Here is a 19642-nt window from a genome sequence, read left to right on the forward strand (position 1 = left end):
GAGTACTTTAATGATCCAGATGTCTACAAGTTTTATTTTAAAACATTTTTAAAGTCAAATCCTGCAACATGTTGCATTCTCTTAACTCCCACTGATTACAATGAGAAGTATGCTCAACACCATGTATGATCAGTAAGGCTAAGATTTAGTCATTGGTAATTTTAGTAAAGGTCAGGGATGGGTCACGGGCAATAAATAAAAATTCATGGCCCGTGACCTGTCCATGACTTGTAGTATATACCCATGACTAAATCTTGAGTGTCCTGGGGGGATTCTGGAAGAGCAGCTGCTGCTCAGGAGGGGGGGCTCTGGGGCTCGGCGGAGTGGGTGGTCCCTGTTGGGGGGAAAAGGAGTGGCCTGGGACCTCCACTGTTGAGGATGGGCCAGTGTGGCAAGTCTTGGGGCCACCCTAGCTGCTCCAATGGCCCTGGGGTCAGTCGCACCAGCCGGCTGCAGAATACATAGAGGTCCCCGAAAGTCACGGAATCTGTGACTTCCTTGACCTCCGTGACAGACTTGCACCCTTAATGATCAGACCCCTAGCAAGCACAGTAGAGACTACATTTTAAGAGTTTACGTAATGAGAGAATCTAGCATCATTTATCGATCTCAAAGTGTTTTATATATTCAGTGTTTTGTATATTCACTAGGGAGAAATAGTATGACTACTGATGAGATATATTGAATAAAGCAATAATGTTATGCATACATCCTTTTCACAACAACAGACTCTGCAGTGCAGTGACAAAATGAAGGACATTTGTATTCAAATTGCTGCTCCATGACAGCAGGTTGAAAATATTAACCAAAAAAACCCCAACTCATATTTTTCAAATTTCTGTGTATGTGTATTTAAAAGTTGAGCTGCATGTATAGTTGCCCAAAATAGTTAAGGGATTATGAGCTGAAAATGGAAAATTGCTGCTATGTTCTATGTTGCTCTTTTCATATTAATTACTAAAGTGTCATGTATAATTCACCACCTGTGGTTTTGGAAACTAATCATATACCTAAGAGGTTCATTCAGTCCTAATAGAGCCCTGAAATCCCTTCATCCCTTGTGGCCAACTCTGCAACACCTCCCATCTCCCCTCATAGAACCAGCCATTCTCACACACGCACACACACACACACAGTGGCATGCAGCACCTTCTTTGTGTCAAGTTGTGCAGGACATTTCTTGGCAACATAGCATAGTTGCAGCTATTATCAGAATATGGCTAGGCAGATATTATGACAACTTTATTCTGTAAAAGGTTTCTTAGATGAAGAATCACCTGATACATTGGTGATGAGAAAAATAAGACATGCCCAATTAGGATTAATGCAAAAGGAATACTTTAAACCAAATCATGCACTCAACTTCACCCATACAGGCATTAGGGGAAGTGTTCATAAAATGATAAGCTATTAGGCTACAATATGAATACAAGGAAGTAGGCTTCAATATGAATACAAATCTATCTTGGCTTTATTAAATGTATTAGACAGAAGATTAACCTCTAAAGGTTGAAACTCACTGACACCAACTCTAAAGAGAGTATATCTGCTAGAAATGTATCTGTTAAAGACCTGAGAAGCAGCCAGCACAGAATCATGGGAGGGAAAATGCAGACTTGATGGGGGACAAAGCAGCACATGTTGGCAATGAGACAGGCAGCTGACTAAACATCTTTGGGTTACTCTGGAAAACCAAATTAAACAGGAAAACCAAATTAAAATCCTTGATTTTACTAAAAACAGCTGGGACCCTCTATCTTTCTATCCAAACTGGGTCAAACCCAGTAAAATGGAATGTCAGGTCATCCCCTATTCCCAGCACAACTATTTGAGCTACTGCAGTACACAAGACACTGTTACGGACTGGGTAGTGGGCAGTCTTATCTAATGGTCAAGGTGGTTGCCTGGCCTCGTGATTGGAGCAGAGGTGACCAGGCCCAGTGGCAAAAGACCAAATCAGGAGCTGACATATTAAGTCCAGGGAGTGAGATGGAGCCAAGATCCAGGAATCAGGAGCCAAGGGTCAGAGCCAGAGTATCAACTGCAGCAGAAACAGGAACCAGCAGCGGGAGCCTGGAATAAGGAGCAAGGGTCAGGAGCAATCTGCCTCCATCGACCCCCAAAACCTGCTACACTCCCCCAAAACACAGAGCACATAGTTGCGAGGATGGATTCTCTGAGAAAATCTGACAGCTGAAAAGGACATCTCACGAAGAAGAATGTTTCTGGCTCACAGTATGGAGAAGCCTGTCAGGCTCCAAGTGAACATGTAGCAGCCAAATCAAGCAGAAATGCCAGGGCTCAAGAAAATCAAATAGCTACCAAAGCAGACATGAGTTCTCGGAGTATAAGGCCATGAGAGATGATCTGATGACCAGGCTTCTCGCAGTAAAGAAAGAAGGTGCTGACTTAGAAGATACAGTCACAGTGTTGGAGACCTAAGAAAAGCAAGTGAGAAAAAGTGCTGCAGTGCTGCCTGGCTGCGGTGGAGCAAAGAGACAGAAATGCTGCCTTAAATTGGAGAATATAGAAAAAAAGATCAAGAAGCAGCAATTTCAGAATTATGGGACTGACTGACAACGCTGAAGGAGGACACCCAATTTGGTATGTAAAAACTTTAATTGCGCAGTTATTACATCTGAACTCTCTGGAAAAGGGGAGAGAGCAAACAGGGTGCTGCTCCCCTTACTTGGGTCTCATAATACTAATAAACCCAGAGATCTCATTGTGAAATTTCATGACTATCAGCAAAAAAATGTAGTTATGAAAAAAGCCAGAGAGTATTGAGAGCTCATACTCAAAAGCCACAAGCTGCAAAATTTCCATGACCTCTCTGCCCTAACTTTAAAAAAGAGAGGAGAGCCGGGGGGAATTACAGCAGCATTCAAGAAGGAAGATATCCACTATAAACAGGGATTCCCATTTAAAATCTGATTCATCTTCCAAAAATCAGTATTATACAATAAGAGACAGTAAATAAGGAAAAAATACACTCCAGTCACTTGGGATACAAATCCAAATCTCAAGAAATACAAGAAGATTCTCCAGAGATAGTAACTACAACTAAGCTACTTAAAAAAATCTCTTGGTGAATGTTGAAACCCAGGAAAAAGAAGACAGGAAAAAAAAAGAAGAGAGACCATACACTAGTAATGGCAGAAGTGAAGCTGAACAAGAGAACTCAGATACCTGAGCAATAATCCAAAAACTAATCAGAAGGGACTTCTTGTGAGTCACCGGGAATGAACAACTGGACAGTGACTATGCTAATGTTATAAGCAAAACAGTATGAAGCTTACTTTAATAGTTGTGTTCTGTACTTTAAAACGTAGAGGAAATAAAGAACAATACGAAGGGAGTCAGGGGAAGGGGAGATTTCAAGGTTGGAGGAGATTAGAGAAGATAGAGAGGAGTTGGGAAGGAGTCTTTACGGGTTCTGTGTAAACCCTCCCCATAACTCAAATGATCAGATAGAAATATATCCCTAAACGTGAGGGTCAAGGTCCTATAGGTGGAGAATGTACCTCCTTTGGATTGCAAGAGAAGCAATCCAAGTGCTTATGGGGAGAGTACAGGGATGAGGCTTCAGCAAAGCATAGTCGTTTTGGGACTGTTTTACATGTTACGTTGGTATTTCATTTGTCAATTTAGAGTGAAGGGAATGCAAAAGGGGGAAGAGAATTGGGGATGCCAGGCAGAATTAATACAAGAAGTAAATATGGAAGTTTACAAACAGAAACTAAGCCATATTCAGGCACACAATAGTGAATGCAACATAATTAAAAACAAGAGAGTCACTGGCAACACAAGGGTTCATTTTATCAAACAGCTGAAGAATCACAATAATTTCAGGTTTTTCAATAAGCTGAACAGTTACTTTAAAAGGAAGACACATTGAGAGTAACATCTTTGAATATCAAAGGGCTATATCATGTTGTTAAAAGGAAAAAAGCCCTGGTAGAACTTAAAACCGACTCTCAAATTATTCTACTTCAAGAAACTCATTTTCAGGAGGAGCAAATTATAGACATGAAAGGTAACTGGTTTCAACAGACATTTTGTCTAAAGAAAAGAAAAGAGGAGTAGGAATAATATTTGCTAAACATGTACTTTTCAGATTAAAGATCAATTTAAGGATAAGGAAGGATGATTTATACTCTTGAAGGGCACAATTGCTAGGTTATTAAAAACAGTGGGCTCACTGTATGCTCCCAACCAAAAGCAAAAAAAATTTTTTAAAAGGACTTATTTAAAACACTGCAACACTATGGGGAGGGGGAAATTCTACTTGGAGGAGACTTCAATTCCACACCGACTCCTTACTGGGAGGGATCTGATAAAAAAAAGACATGGGGGACAGGGAAGCAGATACAGAATTGACTTCTCTGTACCAACAACTCAATCTTTCAGACTTCTGGAGAAAACTGTACCCAGGGGAAAAAGACTGCATATATTATTCACATCCTTATCGGTTATATACTAGAAGAGATTTAATGTTAATCTCTAAGTCATTAACGAAGCAGACAAGGTCTGTGGAAATCGGCAACATTACATGGTCAGATCATGCACCAGTGGAAGCAATATTTGATATCTGGGTTGGTCCTAAAAATCACTGTATTGGAAACTGAACTGCTTGCTTCTCCAAGAGAAAGACTGGGTTGCAGCAATTGAAGAGTGAATTGTTCAATACTTCCAAATAAATTATATGGACAATATAAAAAAATAAAAAATAAAAAAAAAGAGGGCTTCTCTGGGAGGCAGGTAAAGCATATTTAGGGGTCAGTTGAAAAGCAGAGGTTCTCAATTGAAAAAAGGAGCTGAAGAAAAAATAAAACTAGAACAGGAAATGAAAAGGTTACAAGACATTAATAAAAACCCAGGTTCAGAAAAAAAAGATAACAGTTACTAATACTAGAGGACAGTTGCATATGTTAATGGACAGACACCTCTGGAAAAGCCCGCAGGTATACAAAGCAGTTTAATGAAAAAGAAATAAAATTGATAGGCAATTTGCTCGAAAGCTTAAATTTGCGGGAACACATCAGAAAATAGCATTACATGCTGATAATGTAATAGTATTTTTATCTAAACCAACTATTTTCCCTAAAATTAGTTTCTAAAGAAATCCAGGACTTTGGGAAAGTGTCTGGATTTAAAGTAAATTATGCCAAATCTGAAACATTAGCTATAAATTTGCTAGACTCTGAAAAGTCACTCCTCCAGAAAACACTTGGATACAAATGAGCAACAAATTCTATAAGATATCTCAGAATTCAAATCTCAAACAACCCTAGAAGAGCTCTATGATTTAAATGTCAAAACACCACTTCAGCAAATGAAAAAAAGGTCTGGAGTGCTAGCGGAAGAATGCCAATTTTTGGTGGTGAAGAATAGCCACAGTCAAAATGAATATTCACCCAAGGATCTCTTTCTTATTTAAAAATCCTTCTGTGATCATCCCACCCTAGCAGGAATACAGAGGATGATGGTAGAATTTATATTGAATAAGACAAGTCCAAGAGAGATAGCAGATACTTTGTACAGACCCATTAAACAGAGTGGACTAGCTGTTCCAAATGTTCTATTGTACTAACATGCCAGACAGCTCTAAACTGTAGGGGAGTGGGGGTGCTCTAACCTAGCCACAAGAAGATTGCAAAAGTGTAAATATCACTAGGCTACCACAGATTACTAAAAAAATCATACCCACCAGAAATTTACACACATCCTTCAGCAGTGGGTTTGGATTTGGGATAGAACTAGAGATATCAGTTCTTTTCCCTCACCAATGACACCCATTGCAGATAATCCAGATTTTAACCCAAATCAAGAACTAGAGAGCTTCAAAGATGGGAGAAATGTGGAATATACATGGTTGGCTAGCTATTCAATAAAGAAACTTTTCTAATTTATTTAGAGATCAGAACTAACTTTAACTGGCCCACTGTCCCCTGGTACCAGTACTTTCAAGCCAGGCACTATGTTTCTCAACTTTCTAGAAACACTGTTTTATACAGAAAGCTAACTTTCATAGAAGCAATAGTGTCTGGTCAATTAGGAAACAAAAAAATTATAAAGACAGGTTTCAGAGTAGAGGTTTCAGAGTAGCAGCCATGTTAGTCTGTATGCGTAAAAAGAAAAGGAGTACTTATGGCACCTTAGAGACTAACAAATTTATTAGAGCAGAAGCTTTCAAGCTGTAGCTCACGAAAGCAAATGCTCTAATAAATTTGTTAGTCTCTAAGGTACCACAAGTACTCCTTTTCTTTTTAAAAAACTTATAACTAGCGGATATAAATCTTTGCAGACAAAAAGGTGTCCATATATGACACACGGGAAGAAGGCTGTGGCTAGACAAATTAGCTCAGACGAATCGAGTTTGATCTGGAAAAGAGGACCAGCAACCTCAGTCTGTAGCACTACAAAAGAAAACTTCTTTAAGGTATTATTTCAATGATACCTTACACCAGTCAGATTAAAAATATAGAGACAGGATAGGGACAAATGTTAGAGAAATCATGATGAAAGAGGAGATTTTATTCATACATGGTGGACATGCCCAATCATTAGAGTATTGGGATGCAATCCATAACCAAATCTCACACATTGATGGATATTTATTACCAAATGATCCTTTGGTAATCTCCCTGTGGCTTCCTAGTGGAAACAGCCACACAAAAGGAAATGAACTGATCTCTTATCTACTACTAGCTGCTTGGCTCTTGGTAGACTCTTACTGGGAAAAGAAAAATAACCATTGAGGAATGTTTAAAAAAAATATGGAAGGTTGTGATTACGGAAAAATTAACACACCAATTTGTACCCAGCAAAACAGACAGCGAATAGATATATAACTATTTGGTTATCTTTTATTCAGTACTCAGACAAGTACATTCACCTGCAAAAAAACCCAGCACACCTGTCCCTTTTTTTAAAATTAATATTTGATAGACATACCTGGTCTATTAAATATGTATAGATAAAGATTTCACTCAGTTTAATAAAATCACTAGAAACAACATAGGGGTTGTAATGATACTCCTTCTGTAATAGAGTAACACCCTATTAAGCAAAAATATCTGATTACTTTAATCCTGTATAATGTCTCTTTAAACAAAAACTAACTCTTGTAATAATGGTTTTGTTTCTGATATTTACATAGCAAGGATGTGTAAACTTGAAGATTTCTAAAGAAATAGTTAAAAAAGAAATCCCCATAGCGCATTACTGTGTATACAAGTGTGTAATCACCCAATCCTTCACTAAGTGTGCTTCCTCCACCCCAAAAGAGTGCAGAACCACTGACCAAATCCTTTTGGCATCACAGAGAACTGTCAAGCTGTTTTGTGGCACTATTTTTAAAATGACATTACAGCTATGAAACTGACAATGGTAACAATATTTTAAGTTATGATTGAGAGGAAACGGAAGACTCTGCTGGTTACAGTTAAAGAATGGAGTCCTAGGATTACCTACACCTATTTGTCTCATTACTGTGATTTATTTTAGGTCTAAGATTATAAGTATTTTACCTAAGACACAAGAACAAATACTTCTATCTTTGTAAAATGTATTTAGTTTTTGTTTGTTTGATTGTATAATTTCATCATGTTTAGGAGCAGAAAACATTCAAAGAAACACATACATTCAAGGTACTTCTCTTCCCCACAACATACAGGAATTATAGTTTTTGTAAAAGGACTATTTTTAAACCTAACGTAAAACATAACATAAGAAATATATCATGTTAAGAGCAATGGATTGAGAATCAAGAAATCTGGATTCCGAAGCTGTATCTGCTACTTCCTTGCTGTATGGCCTTCAGCAAATCAATTAACCTCTCGGTACCTGTTTACTCTTTAATAAAACATGGATTGCAATACTTATGTCGCACACATATTTATTAAAGAGTCCTCAAATGAAAGATGCTATAGAGGTGCAAAATATTATCATGAAACATGGAAAAAAACTCTTATGGGAAGAATTTTCAGTAAACCTTCCATAAAAAGGTACAGCATGGAAAACATAGAGAATCTAGTAGAAAAGTTTTGTTAAAGAAGGAAATTGGAAACCAGTTTTCCATTTAACCTAACATACAGAAGAACTGATTAACCCTACTTCCTTTAAACATGAAAGGTGTCCTCTTACAACGAATTCTGAAATTCAGCTGCCAGAGTGCAGTGAGCCCATTTTTATATACCGTACAATAGCCTTACATCCCATTGTATGAGATATCTGGACTCTTTCTTGAACTACATGGCTCAAAGGTAGAATAATTCTGACATTTTTCATAGCCTCAGGGGCAAGCCAGCAAGAAAGGGATTTACTCAGCAATACCAACCACTTCACAGCTGGTGTATTTAGTGCAGCACAGTGGCTACAGTTTGCAGTGACACTTATTTCATTGCCATCATTTCAGGTGCTAGTAAACACTGTGATTGTTTCAACTGCTCAATGATGGCACTGTCTTATATGACTTGGTCATAACTTGTCCTATTTTAAGAGCACAAATTTTTACCCATTATCTTTGTGACGTTGCATTCCATATACTTTATGTAATATGCTTATGAATGTGAATATGATGTAACTGGATTATGCTTTATGCAAAAGGTCTCTTGTAAGGTATCATTACAAATCTTATAGTCTCAAGAGTGTGTTCATCCTATTTGTTTGCATTTATTATTTCTATGTCTGAAGTTAGGAGAATAAGATTTAAACTTGTATTACTGATGTAAACATATTAAGTGGAAGCCATTAAGGGTACTTCAGAGTCAATGAACTGTAAATGGCTGTTTACTTGCAAATCTTCCTGTTTACATGTGGGTTAACCCAGGAAGAATGGAGACTAGGAGTCTTACAATGACATGTGACCATGTCACCTGATAATGAAATCCATCTTAAATCTGGTACTTTTCCATTTAGAAGGAGGGGTGGGGACCCAGAGAGACAAAAGTTTCCCACCCTGTGCCAAAGCTATAAAAGTGGGTGGAGCAGGACAAAAGGGTGGCCAGTCATGAGAACCCCTAGTTACCACCTAATATGTCTGCTGAAACTAACAAGGACTGTACCAGGGGAAAGGATTGGGCCCAGACTAGGAAGGAGTCTAGTCTGTGAAAGCAGCTTATTGGAACATCTCTGAGGGTGAGATATTACCTGTACTCAACTATCAGAGGGTAGCTGTGTTAGTCTGTATCCACAAAAACAACAAAGAGTCTGGTGGCATCTTAAAGACTAACAGATTTATATGAGCATAAGCTTCCGTGGGTAAAAACCCCACTTCTTCAGATGCAAGAAACTGTAATCAGTTTCTTAATGTATTAGGTTAGACTTGCGTGTTTTTGCTTTATTTTGCTTGACTTACTTTGTTCTGTCTGTTATTACTTGAAACCGCTTAAACCCTACTTTTTATATTTAATAAAATCACTTTTGTTTATTATGAACCCAGAGTAAGTTATTAACACCTGGGGGAGCAAAAAGCTGTGCATATCTCTCTATCAGTGTTATAGAGGGCGGACAATTTATAAGTTTACCCTGTATAAGTTTTATACAATGTAAAATGGATATATTTGGGGTTTGGATCCCATTGGGAACTGGGTGTCTGGTGCTGGAGAGGTAATCTGCTGAGCAGTTTTTGGTTAAAGTCTCCAGCTTTGGGGGCATGGCCCAGACCCTGAGTCTGTGTTGCAGCAGGCTAGAGTGTCTGGCTCAACAAGGCAGGGTTTCCTGGGAAGGAAAACGGGCTCAGAGGTAATTTCAGCACTTCAGGTGACAGTCCCAAGGGGATCTCTGTGACCGAACCCATCACAATCTTTATCTTTAAAAGTAAAACATTAGGGAAAAGATAGGAAAGGAGTATGACAAGCGAAACAAAGTCCTTGATGAGATAAATAATTAGCCATTTGGTAAAGCCACTCTCTCCCATTAGGATAGGAAGAGCTCTACACCTCATTATGGAATCAGACATTTCCCACATGTATCTCACAATTTAAAAAATAAAACTGATATTTAATGGAACCAATCATAGGTGCTGAAACTAATACCTGGTAACCCAGAAGTAATCACTTATGAATTACTAGTAAAAATAACTGTAAAACCACCTGGAAACAAAGGCAAATTTATATTTAGGAGCTGGATATTATATATTCCAATACCATTAATTCATAACTTAACAGAGTTTACACACTTGTATGTACATTCGGAGTCAGATGCATGAATTTCCAAAAATCCAGATGAAAATGTACCTATACACATTCTGAACGAAAAAGTAGCCGCAATTCTTTCAAAATTATTTGAAGCACTGTATTTTGTATATATAAAATTATTATAAGCACTTTTGTCTACTTTTCCTTTATGTAATGGCGTTCCTTATTTTTAATTTTTATATATATTGGTTATGTTCCACAGCAAATCCTAGTTAAGTAAATTCTGCTACTGTTTAGAAAAATTATTTCATGTAAACATATTTGGTATTGTAGATTCCATAATAGAATATGATTATTGTATTCTGAATGCCAAAATGAATATGACAGCTACTAATGCAGACGAAGTGAGCTGTAGCTCACGAAAGCTTATGCTCAAATAAATTGGTTAGTCTCTAAGGTGCCACAAGTACTCCTTTTCTTTTTGCGAATACAGACTAACACGTCTGTTACCCTGAAACTAATCAGAATATTGACTATTCATAGATTCATAAACTTTAAGGTCAGAAAGGACCATTATGATTGTTTAGTCTGACCTCTTGCACAATGCAGGCTTCGGAATCTCACCCACCCACTCCTGTAATAAACCCCTAACCTATGTCTGAGTTACTGAAGACCTCAAATCCTGGTTTAAAGACTTCAAGGTGCAGAGACTCCTTCAGCAAGTGACCCATGCCTCGTGCTCCAGAAGAATGCAAAAAACCCCGAGGGCCTCTGCCAATCTGCCCTGGAGGAAAATTCCTTCCTGACACCAAATATGGCGATCAACTAAACCCTGAGCATGTGGGCAAGACTCACCAGCCAGACACCCAGGAAAGAATTCTCTGTAGTAACACAGATCCCACCCCATCTAACATCCCATCATAGGCCATTGGGCATATTTACCGCTAAAAGTCAAAGATCAATTAATTGCCAAAATTAGGCTATCCCATCATCTCATCCCCTCTATAAACTTATCAAGCTTAGTCTTGAAGCCAGATATGTCTTTTGCCCCCACTATTCCCACTGAAAGGCTGTTCCAGAACTTCGCTCCTCTGATGGTTCGAAACCTTTGTCTAATTTCAAGTCTAAACTTCCTGATGGCCAGTTTATATCCATTTGTTCTTGTGTCCACACTAGTACTGAGCTTAAATAATTCCTCTTCCTCCTTGGTATTTATCCCTCTGATATATTTACAGAGAGAAATTATATCTGCCCTCAGCCTTCTTTTGTTTAGGCTAAACAAGCCAAGCTCTTTGAGTCTCCTTTCATAAGACAGGTTTTCCATTCCTCAGATCATCGTACTAGCCCTTCTCTGTACCTGTTCCAGTTTGAATTCATCCTTCTTAAACATAGGAGACCAGAACTGCACACAGTATTCCAGATGAGGTCTCACCAGTGCCGTGTATAATGGTACTAACACCTCCTTAGCTCTACTGGAAATACCTCGCCTGATGCATCCCAAGACCGCATTAGCTTTTTTCACAGCCATATCACATTGGCAGCTCATAGTCATCCTGTGGTCAACCAATACTTTGAGGTCCTTCTCCTCCTCTGTTACTTCCAAGTGATGCATCCCCACTTTATAACAAAAATTCTTATTAATCCCTAAATGGATGACCTTGTACTTTTCACTATTAAATTTCATGCTATTACTATTACTTCAGTTTACAAGGTCATCCAGATCTTCCTGTATGATATACCGATCCTTCTCTGTATTGGCAATACCTCCCAGCTTTGTGTCAAACTTTATTAGCACACTCCCACTTTTTGTGCCGAGGTCAGTAATAAAAAGATTAAACAAAATTGGTCCCAAAACTGATCCCTGAGGAACTCCACTGGTAACCTCACTCCAGCCTGACAGTTCACCTTTCAGTATGACCCATTGTAGTCTCCCCTTTAACCAGTTCCTTATCCACCTTTCAATTTTCATATTGATCCCCATCTTTTCCAATTTAAGTAATAATTCCCCATGTGGAAACGTATCAAATGCCTTACTGAAATCTAGGTAAATTAGATCCACTGCGTTTCCTTTGTCTAAAAAATCTGTTACTTTCTCAAAGAAGGCGATCAGGTTGGTTTGGCACGATCTACCTTTTCTAAAACCATGTTGTATTTTGTCCCATTTACCATTGACCTCAATGTCCCTAACTACTTTCTCCTTCAAAATTTTTTTCAAGACCTTGCATACTACAGATGTCAAACTAACAGGCCTGTAGTTACCCAGATCACTTTTTTTTTCCCTTTCTTAAAAATAGGAACTATGTTAGCAATTCTCCAGTCATACGGTACAACCCCTGAGTTTACAGATTCATTAAAAATTCTTGCTAATGGGCTTGCAATTTCATGTGCCAGTTCCTTTAATATTCTTGGATGAAGATTATCTGGGCCCCCCATTTAGTCCCATTAAACTGTTCAAGTTTGGTTTCTACCTCGGATGTGGCAATATCTACCTCCATATCCTCATTCCCATTTGTCATCCTGCCATTATCCCTAAGCTCCTCATTAGCCTCACTAAAGACTGAGGCAAAGTATTTGTATAGATATTGGGCCATGCCTAGATTATCCTTAACCTCCACTCCATCCTCAGTGTTAAGCGGTTCCACTTCTTCTTTCTTTGTTTTCTTCTTATTTATATGGCTATCAAACCTTTTACTATTGTTTTTAATTCCCTTTGCAAGGTCCAACTCTACGTGGCTTTTGGCCTTTCTCGCTTTATTCTTACACGTTCTGACCTCAATAAGGTAGCTTTCCTTGCTGATCCCTCCCATCTTCCACTCCTTGTAGGCTTTCTGCTTTTTCTTAATCACCTCTCCGAGATGCTTGCTCATCCAGCTTGGTCTACAACTCCTACCTATGAATTTTTTCCCCTTTCTTGGGATGCAGGCTTCTGATAGTTTCTGCAAATTTGATCTGAAGTAATTCCAGGCCTCCTCCACCTTTAGATCCACAGGTTCTTCAGTCCAATCCACTTCCCTGACTAATTTCCTTAATTTTTTTAAGTTAACCCTTTTGAAATCAAAAACCCTAGTCACAGATCTATTTTTGTTTATCCTTCCATTTAGTTTGAACTGAATTCGCTCATGATTGCTCAAACCAAGGTTATTCCCCTACAACCATTTCTTCTATGAGTTCTTCACTACTAACCAAAACCAAATCTAAAATGGATCCCCTCTTGTTAGTTCAGCAACTACTTGGTGAAGGAATCCATCAGCTATCGCATCCAGGAAACTCTGAGCCCTATTATTATTACTAGCACTTGTCCTCCAGTCTATATCTGGGAAGTTAAAGATTCCCATGATCACACAATTCCCATTAGTATTTAACTTCATTAAAAACATTAAAGAGGTCTCTATCCATATCCAAATCAGATTCCGGTGGTCTATAGCACACCCCAAGCACTATCCCAGGGGAGGCTCCAGTAGCTTTCTTCCCCAGTGTGATTTTTGCCCAGACAGACTCTGTCTTATCCATTCCATCACTTCTTATTTCTTTACAGTCTACCTCATCATTGATGTACAATGCTACTCCACCACCTTTGCCTTTATTTCTGTCTTTCCTAAACAGCACATACCCTTCAAGATCCGTACTCTGGTCATGACTACTATTCCACCATGTTTCTGTTATCCCTGTAATATCTGGTTTCACTTCCTGCACCAGTAGCTCTAGTTTCTCCATTTTGTTATCTAGGCTCCTTGCATTGGTGTACAAACATCTTAATTTTTGCTGTTTGGCTTCGCTCACATTCTTTACCTGATTAAGCACAGACATTCTACCGCCAGTATCAGACTGGTATCTAAACTTCCCTTCCTCCTTATGTCCATTCTCCTACCCACGGCTGTATCCTTTCTTACTTCTGAATGTTAAAATCCGGCATGGAGATTACTTGGACATCTCCCAACCATCTCCCCCAAATTCCTAGTTTAAAGCTCTCTTAATCAGTTGTGCCAGCCTCCATCCTAGAAGTCTATTTCCATCCCTACTCAGGTGAAGTCCATCCTGAGAGAACAGTCCTCTGTCCAGGAATGCCTCCCAGTGGCCATACATCCCAAAGCCCTCCTTATAGCACCACTGCTTGAGCCAACTGTTGATCATCATAATCTTGTCACACCTTTGTTGCCCTTCTCTAGGAAAAGGCAGAATCCCACTGAAGATCACCTGAGCCTCAGTTTCCTTAAGCGTCTTCCCCAGCCTGGCATAGTCTTCCTTGATACATTCCAGCGAGAATCTAGCCATATCATTTGTTCCCAAATGAAGGACAATCAGTGGATTCCTTCCCGCTCCTGTTAAGATCCTCTTCAACCTCAGGTCCACATCCCGTATCTTTGCACCCGGCAGACAGCATACCCTTCTGTTCTCTGGATCAGCTCTTGTTACAGGGCTGTCTATTCTTCTCAGTAAGGAGTCCCCAATCATGTAGACCTGCCTTTTCCTGGTGATGGTGCGATTCTCCGGTCTATCCCATTCCCTCTGGCTGCAAGTCCTCTCGATTCCTATCCTCCCTTTGCAATCCTTTGCAACCCATCCTATATCCTCCTGGGGCTCATATTTGGTGTTATCTCCATTGATTCTTCGTCTCTTCCTATAGAACTAGCTGCTCTTCTCTTCTTCCTTGCCCTCCCACCTTCAGTGACCACCTGCTGTGCCCCTTCTTCATTTTCCAACTCCACAAACCTGTTCTTCAGCTCTGTTTTTCCTTCACTAGCCCATCTTTTTCTCTGCCTGGTTCTCTTAGTCACATGCTTCCACTGTCCACTTTCCTCACCCACCCAGCAGTCTCCCCTCATGTCTTTGCTCCATCATCTGCTCAAACCCGCTTCTAAACTCAATCAGAGTTTCCACCTGCATCTCCAATCCTCTGATCTTTTCTTCCATCAGCTCTATCAGGCAGCACTTCATGCAGATGAAACTCTTTTCAGATACTCCCTCTAGGATCCTGCACATACCACAGCTTCCACATCCAGTCATCTTCATTGTATCTTCCACTGCTTGGGTCACCACCACTGCTGCCTCTGTATCTGTCATAGCCTTCACACCTAAGTCCTGTTAGTCCAGGAAACACAAACCAAACCAACACACCACCACCCACAGCAAAACAAACCCCCCAGCGAGCACCACAACACTTCCAGAACACCACACACTCCCTTCACTAGCCTGTCGGTTCCTCTGGCTGGTTCTCCTAGTCTTCCCCTAGTCTATATTTCACCGAGTGCCAGTTTGAACTCTGGCGTGCAGATATGACAAAACCTCATTTATTAAAGAAAAAATCACATTGAAAATATTAAGAAAAATGAATTAATATTAATCAGAGGAAGAAACCTAATATTTTCTTAATATTAACAAATATTTGTATATTTTAAGATCACTTGGTGAAAGGAGATGATGTAATCGTCTTAAATAATAGATAACGCTAGATTAGAATAAGGGAAAGGATGGTCCTGCATCAAAAGCATGCGAGGTCATCTCTCCAGGACCTTAGACAGATTACTTAACCTCTCTGTTTCTTAGTAAATTATAGGTTAGATTAAATGAAGTCAATGCAACCTGAATGTGGTGAGGCTTTGTCTGGCCAGCAAGAAGAAAAGGAGTTGTGGCACTGCTCCAGCACAACAGCGACAGTCCCAGCCCATCCCTTGCCCCCCAAGCATCAGCAGGCACGCTGGAGTGCTGCCCCCACAAGCACCAGCAGGTGCCCCAGAGCCCCCTATGCAGACCAGCAGCTGTGCCCCCAGAGTCCCCCAGAACTCCCAAGATTTGGTCAGGGTTATATAGGACAAGTTAGAGACAGGTCACAGGGCCATTAATTTTTGTTTATTGCCCGTGACCTGTCCATGACTTTTTCTAAAATTACCCATAACTAAATCTTAGCTTTACCCATCAGGAAATATTGTATGGGGTATCCAAGTTATTTAGGGATAACGGGGTATACCTGTCTGACCACAGCATGGATATATTTTTTGCCAGAGGGTGGGAACTGTTAGCTATCGGGAAATTGTTAGCTGACGATAGAATGAGGCAACCAAACTAGCTGCTGCCTTCTTTGGCAGGTTCTCATTCCATAGGGGGTCCAGTTCCCTGATAAACCAGTCAGAAGTGGACTTACAGGAAGGCATCCCCTAAAGAAGCTGGCGAAAGTGAATTGGCGCTCCTAATATATAGTATAGTGCCCAACCCCCTTTAACCGTCCTGTAAGAGGAAGGTGGCAGAATTCCAACAACAAGCAGGAACCAGGCTGGGAAGGGGGAGAGCTGGCAGCAGCCCTCCCATACCAATGGGAATGATAAAGGAAAGAATGATGACCTGCACTATACAAATTATCGTCAGGGTATTTCTCAGACAAGTTTATAAAGTCTCAGCCTAATCAAACCATATTCCTTACATCTTCTCTTTCTTCCTGCATACCCAGGACAATACTTACATATCAGTTAAGACACTGAAGGTTAGTCCTATTTGTCCCACTTAAGTAATTCCTCTCTCCTAATGTTGTTTACACCTTTCAGATGCTAGGACATGATTTCAGTATCCAACACGGTCATGTATCCAAACTAGACATAATTAATTCTTTTTAATTTTTCAAGTAAATTAGTCCCTCCAGCCACTTTATTATTTTTGTGACTTTTCTGTGAATTCTTCCCAGTTCAATAACATTTTCAAGTACTGAGGTGATCTGAACTTAACAGAATAGTCTAGAGATGTTCTGACCAGTACAGAGAGTCTATAATTAACCACTATCATGACAAGAGGCCGACACAATTGCATCACAAAATTGTATTTGTATTTTTTGCAGCCATATTACATTACAAATTCTTATCTCATATGCTCTCTGATGTCACCTGCCACCCATAGGTCTCTTTGGTCACTATTGCTTACCAGTTTTCTCTCTCACATTTAAGGTAGGATCCTATCCCACAGCACTAACCTGCATGGCATGGTCTTGATATAACCTGCACTCAGTTCCCTCCTGGTTTTCCCAATAGCTTATCCACAGCCTGGAGTTCTTAAAGTAACACCCCCCTTAATTTAGTAAGTATACAATGTAGTCTCCTTTGACCCTTCATAGCCATACTTGTTCACCCCCTTGTGGCTTCTAATTTAAGCTTGTAGGGAACTCAGTTCCTTCCCATAGGTTAAAGGGATTCCACACTCCTCCTCAGCTGTGAAGCAGGCAGGTAGGCTTCCCCCTGCAATGCTCCTCTCCAGGCTGTCTGTCCTCTCTTCTCCCTTGGCTTGCCACCCCCAAAGCCTGATTTTAGGCATATAAACAAAGTCACATGACAAGCAGGAGAAGTAACCTAAGTGTCACAAGTTGGGCTGCACCTCTCATCCCTTAAAGGCCCAGTCACCCTGTGACATCCCTATTCCTGGTTATTTCTACTAGTTGTACTAGACTGCATTTTCCTATTTGAATGTCATTGTTATTTCCCAGCTATATTGCTAATCTTGCATTTTTCTCTGTCCTTCCTGTTGTTTTGCATCATCTCCCAATTTAATATCATCTATGAATTTAATTAATATGTTTATCCCCTCTTCCACATCATTAATGAAGATATTAAATAAGACCAGTCCCAAAACCAATTTCTGGAGCCTGGCATATTTCTCTCATGTTCCCACACTGATTAAAAAGGAAATAAGGAAACATAAAAGATAATTATCAAGAGTGATTTACATTATATATTACATAATACAGATATCCATATACATAGTATATGTATGCATATACATACACATGTAAAATATATGCTGGTGCACACAGGCAGGTGTTTAAAGTCTTATTTGCATCCACAATTTTATGTCTGCAATTAACTGAGGGCACGGAACTTCAGAAAGTTTTTCTATTGAATCTATACATCTAATCTGACTGATTGCCTACAAGACATTTGACATTTACACTATTTTTTCTGTGGGAAGATTTTTTACACAACATGTTTATGGTATACACTTGAAGAGGGAAAGCCCACTTTTTACTTTTCAAAGACTTTTTTTTTCTTATGACCACAAAAAAAATCTTTTTCCGTTCTACTCAGTTCTAGTTATTTTATTATACGTACAAGCATAATACTGTTGATGCCAACAGTTTTGGTGGTAATTAAGTACTGTAGCTACTGTACTTACATTGGTGAGGTGAATGACTCCTTTAGATGTAACAGAGCAGCCCATAAACCCAACATACTGCAGCTCAGGACAGTGTTCAGCAAATGCTTTTACCGAGTGATCTGTCACCTACACAAAGAGATAGAGAGAAAGCAGTTGAAGATGACACTCTTATCTACTCAATTCAATGAAATCTAGCAAGCATCTCAGCAACAGTGGTGAACTGTTGGTTCAATAGTTCTCTTTGTCTTGACAGTATGAGCGTGAAAGTATAGCGTGCCTACAGGTCTGCAGATATATATGTATGGGATAAAAAAGAATCATCTCCCCCAGCAAAAGAGAAAGACAGTAACTACTAGATGATGGACAGTGAATTTCAAATTTTACTACTGAATTTATCTGCAGGGGAAAAACAATCCATTTCATCTGTTTTTCACATAACTTTGCACAACATCAGAACATCAACAAATGAAAATTATTGCCAGCTCCTGCAGACTCTCACGGTCCCCATTACTGGCTGTGCAGACAGTACTAGAACTATGTTATATTTCAAGAAGATTTTTTACTTCATCTTTCAAACAACTTCCACTAAATCTAAGCCATCTAGAATGAATAAGGTTTTTTCATCTTAAAACACAATCCTAATTTCTTGTCAATGAGTAAATCTTTGACTAACAGAAGTGAATGTATTATACATAGGCTAGCAGTTGTAAATAATGCTTTGTCCTCACTTTCCATACGAGAGACTAATTTTCCAATTTAATCTCTGCTCCTTCCCCTTCTCCCCCCACCTCCCATTATAAGCCAGGTGTACAGGCTGCGTGTTTTGTTATTCTGGAATATTACTTTTTCTACATCTATATCTATCTATATAGAAAGCTTTATAATTAAGTCTATATCTGCAACAAAACTTAATAAAATGTAACATGAGCAATGTGCTGCACTCAATTTGATGCTTAAATATTCTAATATTAGATTTTCTGCACAAAAATGTTCTCTCATTGGAAGAACAATAGTCTGAACTCCTTTCCTTAAACTTTTAGTTGTCTTAAATTTTCAACTCCTTTATATTTTTCCATATTTTACTGTATTTCTCCCAATGGTTTATTAAGGCATGGCTTAAATCAACCAAACCCAATTTTCTCCATCACAGTTTGGAATTCAATTTTACTATCCAGACAATTACATATTTTTATTAGATTTTCTATTCTTCACTACAAATACCTATTTCACACTGGCTTTACTTGTTAAGAATGTCAGCTTAGAACTTTATCTACTTTAAGCAGACATTGAAAACTCACCATCCTTAAGTACAGTATATTAAAAGCATAATATAAAAACAAATCAAAAGGGGTACTTTTTAAAAGAAATGA

The 19642-nt window shown here is 39.1% G+C and overlaps 1 protein-coding gene across 10 annotated transcripts in view; it reads right to left on the bottom strand.

Moving 5' to 3' along the window:
• The window catches only part of FBXL17 (F-box and leucine rich repeat protein 17), a 490032-nt gene that overhangs the window by 338606 nt on the left and 131784 nt on the right, over positions 1-19642 (bottom strand). For all 10 annotated transcript variants that reach the window (XM_077817277.1, XM_077817276.1, XM_077817278.1 and 7 more), the window contains exon 5: positions 18291-18398. In XM_077817277.1, coding sequence (XP_077673403.1) covers positions 18291-18398 — 108 coding nt within the window. The remainder of the gene's footprint in view (positions 1-18290; positions 18399-19642) is intronic.

This window comes from Eretmochelys imbricata, chromosome 5 (assembly GCF_965152235.1).
Source record: "Eretmochelys imbricata isolate rEreImb1 chromosome 5, rEreImb1.hap1, whole genome shotgun sequence".
NCBI classification, from domain to species: Eukaryota; Metazoa; Chordata; order Testudines; family Cheloniidae; genus Eretmochelys; species Eretmochelys imbricata.